The 14,812-nt window shown below is 36.9% G+C and overlaps 1 protein-coding gene across 2 annotated transcripts in view; it reads left to right on the top strand.

Moving 5' to 3' along the window:
• The window catches only part of GRID2 (glutamate ionotropic receptor delta type subunit 2), a 959,624-nt gene that overhangs the window by 684,608 nt on the left and 260,204 nt on the right, over window positions 1-14,812 (top strand). For both annotated transcript variants that reach the window (XM_075201703.1, XM_075201712.1), the window contains exon 9: window positions 7,252-7,353. In XM_075201703.1, coding sequence (XP_075057804.1) covers window positions 7,252-7,353 — 102 coding nt within the window. The remainder of the gene's footprint in view (window positions 1-7,251; window positions 7,354-14,812) is intronic.

Below are 14,812 nucleotides of genomic sequence, written 5' to 3'. Positions count from 1 at the left end.
TTTATTGAATTCGTTAAATAGAGCCTAAACGGCATCGTATTGAAAGTATAAGTCATCTCCAGAAGTAATGCATGAATTAGATAATTTTGCAGAGATAAGAGGATGTCACTACTTAAACCAACTAAAATATGAAATTCCCACCCTTGCAGCTTATTTAAACTTCCCATAAAGCAACACAAACTCTTGTTTTTGCAAGTGGCTGCAATACAATCTTCTTCCCTGCTCGGTTCTGAATAAAAGATCAAAGCTGAGTCTTGACTCATTAAGCCATTCAAACAGAAGCAATAGCACAAAAAATATGTGAAAAATACCACAACATTTGTTTCAGACAATATACAAACAGAAAGGTAGATATAGATGTCTGCTTACAGTTATAATTATATTCAGTACAGTTATGGTTGAGTGGTTGCAACAAGAGTAGAGGCCTTGGAAGTAGTGTTTCAGTTTACCTTGCAAGCAACAGAGTTTGACAGAGATCAATAGGAATGAAATTCTAGGGGGTGTAGAACATACTTGCCTACCTTTTAAATCTGTACTCAGGGAGATGCCGGAGTTCAGGTCATGTGACAGAGGGTAGGAAGGGCCATGACGATGTTGTTGCATCACTATAGCCCCACCTTCACTAAAATTACAGCAATTCAAGGTATTGAATAGCGGGGGGCGGAGATTAATGACGCAACTAAGCCTGGACCCCGCTATTGAATGCCATGAATTTCGGCATTTTATAGGATCCAGGAGGTTTGTCTACTCTTCCGGGAGTCCAGGAGGACTCCCCGAATTTCGGGAGCCTCCTGTAAATTCCGGGAGAGTAGTCAAGTATGGTATAGAAGCAGTCAGAGATCAGAAATAAAGACATGAAAAAAATTTGACAGTGAAATGCATAGATTGCTTCATATTTAACTTCTTGATATCTTTTGTTTTACTGTAATTATTTTATTGATTGATGCTCTTTTGTGTTTGTTAGAATTATCATGAGTGTCTTTTGTATATGTTATAATATATTATTTTGTTTGCTATAGTTATCAATTTATTATAAATTAATCAATTAAATTCTTGCTTAACATGTCTCTGTGTTAAGTTAGAACTTCTAGAGCCCTGAACTGAATTTATAATAATCCATTAATAGAGGTGGCTGAATCAGTTCATAAAGTTTCGAGAGATTCCAAATTTCAGAAATTTGGATAGCCTAATTTTGTAAATGTTGTTTATTTATGGAAAATGTTTGAAAAAGAGAACAATCAGGGTTTCATGGTGTCTCAAGTTTCAACAACTCCTCCTTTTTCCCTGTAAGGGCTGCTGACACCACTTATATCCTGGGACAAAAATAATCATTTATTTGGCTTATTAGACTAAAAGGCCATGGTGAAATAAGTAGGGACAGTGGGAGAAAACTGGAATAACTATTATGTCTGATTGTGTACACTCCTATAGAGATATAATGAGTGGTAGTTCTAGCCGTCAGTCTTTCTGGTGGAAGTAAGGAAGTTAGGGAAGGCAGGGCCAGTGGTTGAGGGTCAATATTTAGGGACTGGCTCCTTTTTATGCATTTTTATGCATTTAGGTAAATTTATTCTGCGTGCAACACTCATGTGTGACACACATTCAATGACAGTCCTGGATTTAGTCTGGTAGTGGGGACAAATGCACCCACCCACCATTTAATCAGAATGTAGGTCCACAACCTACACTAAGGCCCAGCACAAAAAGATAGAGATCTACTATGGGGTGCATAGGAATGAGTCAAACAAAGGCACTTGACAATGTGTAGAATGGCAAACTGTAATCGATTAGGACAAATTATATTAACAATCAAATGTTTGAATTATTGAGCATCACAATTGTTAATTAGCCTTTCAATCTAATGGAATACCTTTACAGTCCATTGTTGTAAATTATCTTCCAGGCATTTACAGTGTTCCTTATCTGTCAAGCTGAATAATTTCACAACATAGATGAAATAGATTAATAAGAAAAACAACTAGATGAGAACATAGTCAATGTTGAACATTGATATCTATTGCTTTTAGAAAATAACTCCTGTAATGTGACAAAGTTTTACATTTCAAAATCATAATATTTTTACAGTCTTATTACTTCTTACTGTCTAAATTAAGTTAATTTGTTGCTGAGGTTTATGGAATACAATACAGTGCAGAAATAAACCAGAGGACTAGAACTGTTAGCAGCTCTACCTGTCAATATTAGGGAAATAGTTGTGTTGTATTGTTGGACATCACAGATGTTGAAGATGATGCAATGAATTAGGGAATGTCATAAACTCGCTGGTTTATGTATATTTATAAATTACCCCTTTGCATCTGTGTTACAAATGAATATTCCTCTGCTTCCGAAATTCTTCCTCCTTCTGTGTCCCCTCCAATTGGCCTCTTGAAAGCAAAACAAAATAGTAGAGATGCTCAGGCTCGGTTCCCCGAGAACCGAACACAGCCAAACTTAGCAGATCCGAGTACCGAGCCGAGTGGGCTCTGTACTTTTGTGCATCCTCGGATTTGAAAATGAGGCAAAGCGTCATTGTTACGTTGTCGGATCTCACAAGCTTTGGATTCTATAAGTACCGCCCTCCACGGCGATCCAGCGCCATTTCACAGATGAGCACAGAAGGGGTGGCAGTCTCTAGTGCAGTTGGGCAGCATCATAGATAGAATAGAAAGAGGAGGGGTAGCAGTGTTCTTCAAAGTCTCCAGTGACATTCAGGAGAGCTCCATTGCTAATTGTCATTGCTGAAATAGAAATAATAGGTCTGGCAGGCTTGGTCTTCTAAATCTGCAGTCACTTTGTACTGTGTTATATAGGTAAAACACAAAGAGGAGATCTCCATTGCTCCATTGCTAATTGCACCACTCTTCTTTGCTGACACTGCTGTGTGGTAATGTTTCCTAGATGTGTTAGGAACTGCCGTGTGTTTGAGTCATTGCTCTGTCACTTAGCATCCAGCCAGGTCGCTGCAGTCTTTGTTTGAAAGTGTATGAAAATAATATTGTGACCTGTGAGGTGGTCAAAATTGATTAGAAATTACTTGAAATTAGTGTTATTGAGGTAATAATAATGTAGGGGGGAGGAAGCAAAAATGTGTGATTTTAGCAAAAAATAGGAGTTTTAGAAAAAAAATCGGGATTCAAAACCAAAACACGCAAGGGCGGTTTTGCCAAAACCTAAACCAAAACACAAAGTTAATCTAGATCCAAAACCAAAACCAGAACACGGGGGTCAGTGAACATCTCTACAAATTAGTTAGGCATTTAATCCCGGCTGACACGATTCAGCTTGCAGCTGACTGGTAGTCCCTATTAGTCCCCTCCCCTAAATAGGTTGTGGTTGACCTACTGCATGCAATACATGACTTGCATTATTAATATATCCACAAAGTCATTCTACAAAATATGGAAATATTGGGTTTTATAGAATAATTGAAGACCCATTCTCAAGGTTTTTTTTTCACTCTTGCACCTGGGTTTTGGTTTTCCGGTGACTTCCCACAAAATTAATGCCACCTCATCCTCATATGAGTAAACTTGGATTGTTGATTTAAACATCCTTTTTTATTGTATTTACAAAAGATGCATTATCAATAAATATTTATTAAATTATTATTGTATTTATATGATTTTGTAAATATACTCTAATAAAAAATATTTAAAACAGAGGGTTAGAGCTTAAAATATAGTAATATCTAGTATTACAAGGGGAGCAATAATTCACATTGCAAGAAGAAAATCATTGCCTTAGATGACATCAAGTATCCATAAAATCAACATTACTTGATGAAAATTAATTTTCCACCAGCAACATTGAATATGTGCAGAATCATATGACAGAAATGGATACAGGAACACATATACAGTTTTTCATATTTTAAGTATGTTTTTGACACCCACATTTTCAATATTTGGGGTTTTGCTTTTTTTTTTAGAGCAATACCATTTAAATAAAGTATAAATCCCTACAGTAGGAATTAATCTTAAGAGAACATTAACTATAAAGTGCAGATTTAACCACGTATAAACAATGTTACTTTTTAGAATCCAGTTCCTGCTGTTATAACTTTAAATTGATATCTCAATTTGTAATAAAAATGGAGCATTCCATTTTTAATATAAAACACCATCTATATCCATCCTGGAAGTGTGAGTGAGAAGTGGTGATCAGAGAAGGAGAGAAAAAGTGATCACATGCATAGCACAGGCTTAGACATTTGAATGTTACTCTGTGTACTATAGACAGACAGTCTAGAGACAGGCAGAGAGGATTTGAAGAGTGGGAAGAAATGATGTTTAAGTGGTGCTGCATAATTCCTACCGTAACAGACTGGAGTGCAGAAGAGAGGATGGTGTTCCAATAGTCTAGCCAGGATATGATTAGAGAATGCACCAGTATTTTAGTTGTATCATGAGTGAGAAAAGGACATACAGTATAAGACATATTTTTTTAAGCAGGAGACAGTTGCAATGGAATGACCCCTAAGCAGCAAGCCAGGGAACAGATTGCTACTTAAATAGAGATATTGGAATGTTATCAGCAGTAATTTCTCTATCTGGTAGGGGAACAGGTAAAGAGAAAAAATGACAAATTCAGTTTTATATATATTGGCATTTAAGCAGTAAGAAGACATGATAAAGGAGACAGCTACTCGCCAGTCAGGTCGGAACAAAATCCATTAGAGATTTAAGAAGCTGAGAGATAGTTTTCGGTATCATCAGCGATGAACGGAAGGAGGGTACTAAAAGCCAAAGCTGCCCAAGACTATATGTATAGATGAGATTTCCAAGTATAAAACCTTGTGGTACACCGACATAGAGAGGGCAAGGTTGGAATGTAAGATTGTATGGCAGACACTGATCAAAGATTGAGCAAGATTTTGGATTCCCAAACAAGAGACAGCTTGGAGTAACAGAGAGTTATCACAGAGTAGTGATCTTACGTTTAGCAGTAGTAAGATTAAGTTACTGGCAACTTTTGCAAGGGTTGTTTTAGAGGACTGAGTAGTAGAAACCAGATTGTAGAGGTCTAGTAGGAAACTAGAGGAATGGTAAGTTGACAACTCCAGATGAATATATTGTTCATGGAGCTCAGATGAAAAGAGGAGAAGCAAGACTGGTTTTGCATGGGAGTACCTGGGGTGAAGAGGACTTTTGATGATTTTTTTTATTATAACATGTTTAAAGGAAGAGGGGAAAGTGATATAAGTTAAAGGAATCTGATAAGGTTGGAATAAATATTGAAGAAAATAGGATAAGAAAGAAGGAGATAAGATAGAATAGATTAAGCAAACACATGGTAAGATAGGATTCATAGAGGAGAGAGGATATAGGTTGTTCTATTAAAAGGGCTAAAGTTGCGAGAAAAGGCATGAATGTGAGGATGGAAGCAACGAATGGACTTCAGTATCAAAACATGTCTAATTTTATAAATTTTTACTTTAAAATGATAGCAAAGTCTTCTGACAGTTTCAAAAACAATGCAGTTATTTAAGACTAAAAATGTTCTTGCAAAAATAACTGTATTATACTTGTTTTTTCTACCTTATCATATTTATTTTATATTTATTTGTTTATTGATTTTAAGCTAACATTTAGTTATTGAAATGCCAAAGATCATATCTGGAAGATGGTGTCTACATGGCCAAATAAACGAAAATACCATTTCTATATTCTGGTTCTCTAATTCAGGGACGCGTAATAAATTGAGTTCAGTGCACAACCATAAGCCAGCAGCCCATATGGATACTATAGATAAATACCACATAAAACATGCTGCTTACAGCCACCTCAGTTTGGCTGCATAGTGATTTGCGGTATGTAGCCAGGCAACAATTAGGTTTGGCAGACTAATGTTTAAAAGACTGTGCATATTCCATAGTTCAAGCATCTCTGTCAGGCGTATAAATATATAAATAATAAATTGCAGTGTTGGGATGTAAATGTCATATTGAACAGCACATATATAATGTAAATTATAAGTGTCACTAATCAGATCATGTGCTTCACTTTCAAATACTCTATTCTTTATGGGTTATATTTCAAAATGTTGTACCACATCATTTTGGCTATTAATATAAAGCACCATACCCTACTTAAATCCACATCCACTATTTAAATTCATATATGTAATTAATTCACTAGACAGCATACTGTATAAGCTTTTGTATTCTCTGTGTTACAGATATTGTCACTACTTGCAATCATTTTAATGTGCAATTATATCTTATATGTCCATTAGAATATACTAAATAACGTTGTTTAACTAAAATAGACTAAAATCTTAGAACACTTTAGATATCACTTTTATATGTCATCCCATGTGAAATTTCTGCCTTATTCAAAATTTCTTATACACAAGGTGCATTATTAAAGCAGCAGTCCCATGAAAAAACGAGACATCACTGTGACAGGCTATAAGAAGAATCTTGCTAAAAAACATTTTCCTTAGGTTGTTTATTCAGGCTGCTACCAATGATTTATACTTCTTAACAGTTTCCACGGTATCAGATGACTACCATGGCAACTAGAATCACATGATACAAGCTGTAGTAAGCAGAAAAGCATTGGAATGCCCCTGTGAGCTCAGTCTGTAGTGCAAAATCCTCCCCCTTCTTCTCCCCCCTCAACATACTGAGAGTCTGAGGGCTAGATTTACTAAGCTGCGGGTTTGAAAAGGTGGGGATGTTGCCTATAGCAACCAATCAGATTCTAGCTTTCATTTATTTAGTACCTTCTACAAAATGACAGCTAGAATCTAATTGGTTGCTATAGGCAACATCCCCACTTTTTCAAACCCACAGCTTAGTAAATCTAGCTCTGAGTCTGTGCGTTGGACTGGCTGCCATTCTTATCTGCCGTCCAGAGATTTTGAAAAGGAGATAATGATTTGTAGGAGGGCAGCTAAGAAATATGACTATGCAATGCAAACTTAAAATGTATTTAATTTGCTATTGACAGAAAAAAAAACCTATGTGGGTTTACTGCCTTAAGTGCTTCACTGTGTAAAAAAATGAAGTTATTTTTGATAGTAAAATATTTATTTTGCTCCAATGTATTCAAGAGTTAAAGTTTTGGCATTCACTGAAATTTTGTGACATGATGCTTTTTGGAACAATTTCATATGGATATTTCCAGTTAAAGGTACTTAATGTGTCTAATGAGTACGATGAATGCAATAATTTATTGACGTAATTTCCTTGTATTACCACATCAATTAGCTTTGATCCTGACAACTGTTTTTATTACCACTCAGCTTGGCTCGTGGAATCCTGTGACTGGACTGAACGGATCTTTGACAGACAGGAAGCTAGAAAACAACATGCGAGGTGTAGTGCTCCGTGTGGCCACAGTGCTGGTAAGTTCGCTTTTACAAATTCACATGCAGCACACATTCCACCTAGAAAAACAAATTTTTAAAATAAACTTTAGCTTCCGTTTACAATCAAATATACCAATATTAAAAAATCAGGGTTTAGGCTTTTAAATACTAATTGTATGGCTTTTTAGAAGGTATTGCTAAATAGCAGTGCTTGCAAATGATGCTTTTCCATATTAGTAAGAATAATAAACAATGAGGAGAAGTTTGGGTTAATACTGTCTAGCTGGAGCTATATCACATTCTAACACTCAGTTGCGATATCCACACATTCATGTAGACTTTTTTTGAATGTAATCTTTATATAGAAAAGGCGGGAACTTGCAAAGTTTCCAGAAATAGGAATATGATGACATGACCAGTATTTTACATACTTAAAGAAATATACAAAGAAATATGTTGAAAATGTCACAGAAAAAAGGAAAACAATCTTAAAGGTTGTCCTTACGTACTGCTTTTCCTTTGTATAATGTGGGTGTCGAGAGATACGTATCATTATATTTTTGTTTCACTTTTTTTGTCTATACTAGCTACTGCACAGTGCTGCTATCTACAGAAAAGCTAAACTTTTCCAACAGATAGCTGTTACTATGTATATGTCTCATAATCCATTATCTTGTTGTAAAGCCCTCCTGGCAATGTTAATCATTTGTGAAAATCATAGCACAAAAACTTGGGACAGCAGTTTATTATGGAGGTAAATGTAATACCTTCATAAGGTGAGATCTGATATAATTGCAGGGCGTGGCCATTTCCACAAATGCCAGACTGCAGACAAAAGACAGCTACATTTCCCCAAATTTGTGTCTAGCCCAGTGGCAGGACTGCCATGAGTGCAAGGTGTAATGCCGTCACAGGACATGGAGGTAAATAATGAACGACCTGCACCCCCTTCCCCGAGGCCCCAGCAGCACCCCCCGAGGGCCCCTCTCTGCTCTGAAAAGAGCAGAGCGGAGTCTCTTCTGAGTGGACTGCACATGCTCAGAAGAGGACCCCTTTCTGCTCTTCTCAGAGCATAGTGAGGAGCCTAGGAGTTTACAGGAGCATCACAGGGCCCATACTCAAGTTTTGCTATGGGCACTGTTTTGTGCCTGACAGGACAGAAAATGGTCTATCATATGTATGATGTAGGTACAATTTATCAAAGAGAAGATTGATGCCTTTAAACATTCCTCCCAACATGTTTGTTCCAACCAGCGGGACAGGAGACATGACCACGGCAAAATAGGGGCACAGCCATACCATGATGGGGATGTGGCCACACCCCTAGAGGGCAGCATAACACTGTAAACCACTAGGATGCCCATTACATACCTCCCTTCACCCAACATTACCACCACAAATATGTCCCTGGGCAAAACTGTTGGACTGTCCCACTGAATTGGGACAGTTGGGAGGTTAAACCATCCAAATAACTCCTCAGAAACTATATATGTTTACAGGCAACATGCCAAATAATGAGATTACATGAGATGTTATTTCTATGCAGATGGGATAAATAGATAAATATGAGCAAACCCAAATGAAGGGGTCATCAAACTTGTTTGCTAACAGGAAAATTAATTGGGAATTATGCTAAACTTATTACAGCTAGTCCAAACTGAAAGATTTTTTTCTCCCTACGGTGACCATTTGACTCCAGTTCATATGCGCCATGTAAAAATCTGTTTTGATGCACTGCGCAGCCACCAAATTATTATGTGCGCATTTACAGTTACACATATCATGCACTCGTGGCCCATTGTGCCTGGAGATCGGGGAGTTCCCATGCAAGTGACGTACAGTAAACTCATGTACATGCAGGTTAAGCACTCCCCTTAGAAATGCATCATATATATAGTTATCTTTATATATGCCTGTTAGAAGGTCTATCTTTTTCATGTCCATTAACCTTGGTGAAAGTTTAAGTGTTGATGATGATGATTTGCCTGCCGTAAGTCAAAAATAAATAACCAAATACATCAATAAATATTATTTTTAAAAGTATCCCCCCCTCCTAAAATGTTCAACAAACCCCGGTTCTAGACGTCCCAGGCTGGTTGCCACTGAAGCAGCGAGACAAGCGATGTTATAAATAATGCTTTGTTGTAGCACATGGATAAAGTAAGCAATGCAATGATGACTGTAATCTGTTTTAATGATTTTCATATTTTATTTAAACCACTTGCATGATTTTATGAAATTTACAGCAAGTGTGTATTGCCATAAGGGATGTCTTGACAGAAGATGGTAACGCATTGTGATTTGCAGTTGCATTGCAGACTGCAAAATCCATTCATGAGCGAAATTTCAGTATGACAAGATCTCCTGCCATTCTAAAGGATGTTTATCACAGCTCAAACCTGGACTGCAGCTCCTTGTTTATTTTTCTTATTTCCTTACACAATTACTTGTCCTTTCATTTTCTTCCCACACACATTAATAGGTTATTGACTATGTGTGGATGAAAAGGATTTTAAAAAGTCACTGCTTAATGAAGACTGCTGAGCCTAGTCAATGCAGTGGAATCAAGCCTCTACTTGCCGATACTAGATCAATGTGGCATTTTCCATGAAATAAAGGTTTTATCAATATGGCTCCATTTCAGAGGACAAAAAAGTAAATTAGTTTGTTCTATAGACATTGATGTTTCTTAGTTAAATGTTTATAAAAGCTCTCGGTGCTTCAAATACAACATTTTGATGTGAATGTTAAAAAAAGAAAATATATAATCACGTTTGCTGACACATCCTATTTTCCTCACTGTTTTCTTTGTGTAGATCAGAATTAAGTAAAACAGACATGCATCATGGGAAGTGTAGTTTAGTAACAACTAATGTGAAATTTAAAGTTGCCTATTTTGAGTCATGGTCATTTGTTTGGAAGAATTTTGACACCAAGCATAAACTCTAATTCCCTTTCCTCTTGTAATGTGAATTGCCACTGCCCTTTATGTTGCAAAACTGTCAAGGATTACAGAAGGCAAGACCAAAAGGGTAAAGACATTCACACAAGTGATTGCATGAGGCATGTTATTTTGAACACCTTGAATTTGAGATTCATATGACCCATGCACAACCAACCTACTGTTCGTCAGAAGAAATATTGTGTTTTCTATGCTGAAAATACCCAAAAGCGGGATAAAAGGGTTCCCCAATAAACTGCATCTGTAGCAGATAAGCCAATTTTTTACATCATGCACCTATGTTTGTGCTATTCGTCCCATTTGTATGGTAAAACACATGGCATAGTGTGTTAAGATAGTGGTTCTCGCTGAATGTGGGCTAGACACAAAAAAGTGCCTCATATTTTAGTTTTATGCAAAAACACAATTTTCAAGATTATCTGAAGTTAATGTTACTTATATCAAACATGATTTAACCGTTCATGCAGTGCAAACCGAATTATATAATCAAATCAAAAGTCTAGCTGACGCATCTCTCTGTCTGTGCAAATTACAGTGAAACATGGTTTTGCCAAAGAGCAAATTTACTAATATTTTTTACTTTACTTGTTACTCTAAATGAGGCTCAATATCTAGCATTATCCTCCCTAACAGGTACCAAGTACACAAGGTAACACTGGCTTAATGATTATTGGGTTTTTTTTATTTCTAATGTAGTCTACCAGGAATACATTGATTAAGAGACATCTTTTGTTTTCAAGTATGTCCTAGATACATCATAACTTGACATAAGTGTTTAGGGTGCAGACTGCTGTAACTCTCTGATTTAGCACTACTTTTCTCTGATAAGTATCACTTTTCTATCATGTTCCTTGGACTGAAGTACAAACTCATTTTCATGTTTCTACTAACTTTGCCCTGGAAGGGTGCACTCATCAAGGGTGGCTATTATATCTCTCCATATTTGCCCTCTCAAATTGAACTGCCAACAGGCTTTCTGATGTGTGACTAACTGCACTTTTGTACCTTTCCTCAATTGCAAGATAGATAAACCAACACACTTGAAGTTTCATTTTCGTCATCTGAGTGGTGCTATATGTATTACAGGAAGCAGTATGTGACATATTGATTTACTTGACTCTTCTGCAATACCTTTTATGAGAAAATCCCATAAATAAAACTCTCTCTATGCTGAAATTTAATATTGATCCTCTGGTTTCTCTAGCACCTATGCAAAATGAAATAATATCTTCTTACATTTACAGAGGAGGATGTGACCAATAGATACAGCTATAGATTTTACACTGTTTACTATACCTGCAGTTTGATATTTTTGAATGGGTCTTCAGGTCACTCTCCTACATACATGTATTAATTCCTAAAATTCATACTGCTCTGTGTTTTAAAGATTGTGGCCTTCTGTCCTGGATGTTACTGAAAGAAAAACTCCCACTTTCCAGAACAGTAGATAGTATAGTTCTTAACTTATTCCAACATGTTGAAAGTTGTTACATATTCCATAGCATTTTATAAATAAATGTAGGTGTCCAGATAAAGACTAAATAAATGATTACATTTAGGGCATACTTGCCTACTTTTATGATTTCCACCCCTTGGAAGATCCGGGGGAGAATTCATGTGGGGTCGGAGGGGGGCGTGGTGACATCGTCACGTCACAATAGCCCCGCCCCCACTATAAAATGCCGGAATTCATTAGAGGGGGCAGGACTTAATGACACAATTAAGCCCCACCCCTCCATTCAATGCTGCAAATTTTGGCAAATGCCGGAGCTTTGCCTACTCTTCCAAAAGTCCAGGAAGACTCCCCGAAATTCGGGATCCTCCCGGGAATTCCGGCAGAGTAGGCAAGTATGATTTATGGGTCTATGGATGATCACAGTGTTGCCTATGATCTGTATGAGGTAGCAATTTTCATTAATGTATTGTAGTTTACCCTCTATATGTATCTACGGATCTGTATATTTAATGCAGGGCAATAACAACAAACTATAGGGGCCTGATTCATTAAGGGAAGTAAAGCAAGAAAATGAGTAACTATGAACCTTGGCAAAACCATGTTACAATGCAAGGGGTAAAAATGAGTTAATTATTTTGCACATAAGGAAAATACTTGCTGTTTTTTTCATGTAGCACGCAAAGACTTTTTTTTTTCACTGACATTAAAAGTTGATCTAGGACATGCTCTACCCCAATTATAAATCTGTCCTCACATTTTAAATTTACCTCCCCCTCCAATGCAACATGGTTTTGTCAAGGTCCAACGTTACTCATTTTTTTGCTTTTATTTCCTTAATGAATAAGACCCAATAAATATCGGCGACCACAGCACTACACTAAAACTAAAACGAATAAATGAATGAGTTAGTAGGAGGAGTAATTGCAAAGTAAGTAAATGAATGTGATAAATAGCATAAAAAAATCTAGTGATAAATACACTAATGCTATGAGAATCATCATGCTTTACATCTGTACTTTTGCTTACTTTTGTCTAATTTTGCTGGTATGCTCCAAATAGAACAAAAGGATGTTGCTCATGGAAATTAAAAATAAACCGCTTTCACCAAAAATGATATTCACCTGTATACACTAACACATCCCAAGCAGAGCCGTAACTTAGAATTCTAGTGCCCTGGGCGAGAAAGACAAATGCCGACCCCCTAGCCCTCAATTTTAACGAAATTAACCTAAAATATTCCTAAATTGCGCCCCCCTTCAGCGTTGCGCCCTGGGCGGTCGCCCCTGTCACACAGCCCTAGTTACGGCCCTGATCCCAAGGACCTTGTTTGATGATATGTTCAATTGAATGTATGACTGCATTTGCCTGCCAGCTCAAACTGTTGTTTTTCTTTTTTGCTCTGAGTTTTTTCAGATTTAATATGATAGAAAAAGTTAATAAATTTAATAGAAGTAAAAGAAAAATAATGAAAACACTGATGTATATACAGTATGCGCACATATCATCATCATCATTTATTTATATAGCGCCACCAATTCTGCAATGCAGTACAGAGAATATTTGTCCCTCACATCATTGGAGCTTACAGTCTAAATTCCCTAACACACACAGACACACAGACAAAAACACAGACTATGGTTCATTTTGTTAGCATTCAATTAACCTATTGGTACAGTGGATCTCAAACCTGCTCAGTTCAACACCCTTAGGGTCGCCATCATTTTTCAAGCCCCTAAGCCAAAATCATTACCAAGTAGTCCCCTAACTTGTTTACCCAACTTGCCACCTGCCCTGGCTTGAGCACCCTGTGAGATCGCTGTGGCACCCCAGGGAGCCGTGGCGCACAGTTTACGAACCACTTGTATGATTTTGGAGTGTGGGAGGAAACCTGAGTGCCTGGAGGAAACCCACACAAACATGGGGAGAACATACAAATGCCACATAGATAAGGCCGTGGTCAGGAATCGACCTTATGACCCCAGTGCTGTGAGCCAGAAGTACTGCCCATATATGGATATATAAGATGTATAAAGGTGTGTATCAGTATATAAACTGGATTTGATTAGTTGTGAAAAAATGTTTATATATCTGGTAGTTAATTTAAAAAACATTTGCACTGACTTAAACAGACTACTCAGATCTGGGCAAAACCAGCAATAAATTATTTTTCAAAAGCAAGTAACATCTTATCTTGATGATAAAGTAAGAATTTGATTACAGTTGTAACCATGTTTTTTACAAAGGGGTACAAGCATTGTAGTTCATGTATTGTACCATTTATCACACAGTATGCTTTTAAAAACCATCCAAAGTGCAATTTGTAATATGTTAATAGAGAATGGACAGGTTTTAATGAACTTCAAAATGAACATTTATATTTGTTATTATATACCTGCACTGTATATAGAAATGTACCCAATTGTTTTGTAAATCTGAACTATTTTAGTAAATTGACAAAAGACATTTTAGTCATGAAAAATGGATCCTGCTGCTCACTATAGGAGACCTATTCAGGGGCAAAAGCAGGATATATAAAGGAGGGGTTACGAAATGCTTGATTTTGGAACAAAGAAAAAAAACATGTTTTCCATTAAGCCAACAACTTATACTTTTTTGCAGTCAAATTGCTGTATTGTAAATAATAAGTATGGGTGAGTTCAAAAGCTTAAGAAGTTATCTAATAACAGATATTAGGGATCACGTATTTGGTGAGTAGTACTCATTCAGAAGTAGCTGCTGAATAGTGTTTGCGCTTTCCACACAATGACACCACTCAGGTGCTAGAGTGATACCATGTGACAGATATATCTGTCATATTTCTCTACTCCAGCATCACCCCATCTGAGTGGGAGCCACATGATTGATTGAGCAAAGGCAGCTGTGTGAAAGGGGGGGTGAGGCAGTAAACACTGTCAGAGCATGAAACAAGCGTTAGGACCTTATTCTAGGTGGTAGAATGCTAGTCAGTTTTACAGGAGAGGCCCAAATTTCAAGCATGGACCACCCATAGTATCACAACTGTACATAAAAAACTAGGCCCAGAATATAGAGAACAATGAAAGTACACGTATCCACAT

This window comes from Mixophyes fleayi, chromosome 1, assembly GCF_038048845.1.
Source record: "Mixophyes fleayi isolate aMixFle1 chromosome 1, aMixFle1.hap1, whole genome shotgun sequence".
NCBI classification, from domain to species: domain Eukaryota; kingdom Metazoa; phylum Chordata; class Amphibia; order Anura; family Limnodynastidae; genus Mixophyes; species Mixophyes fleayi.
The sequence above is the reverse complement of the archived record's forward strand: the minus strand, read 5'-3'. Positions and strand labels throughout refer to the sequence as shown.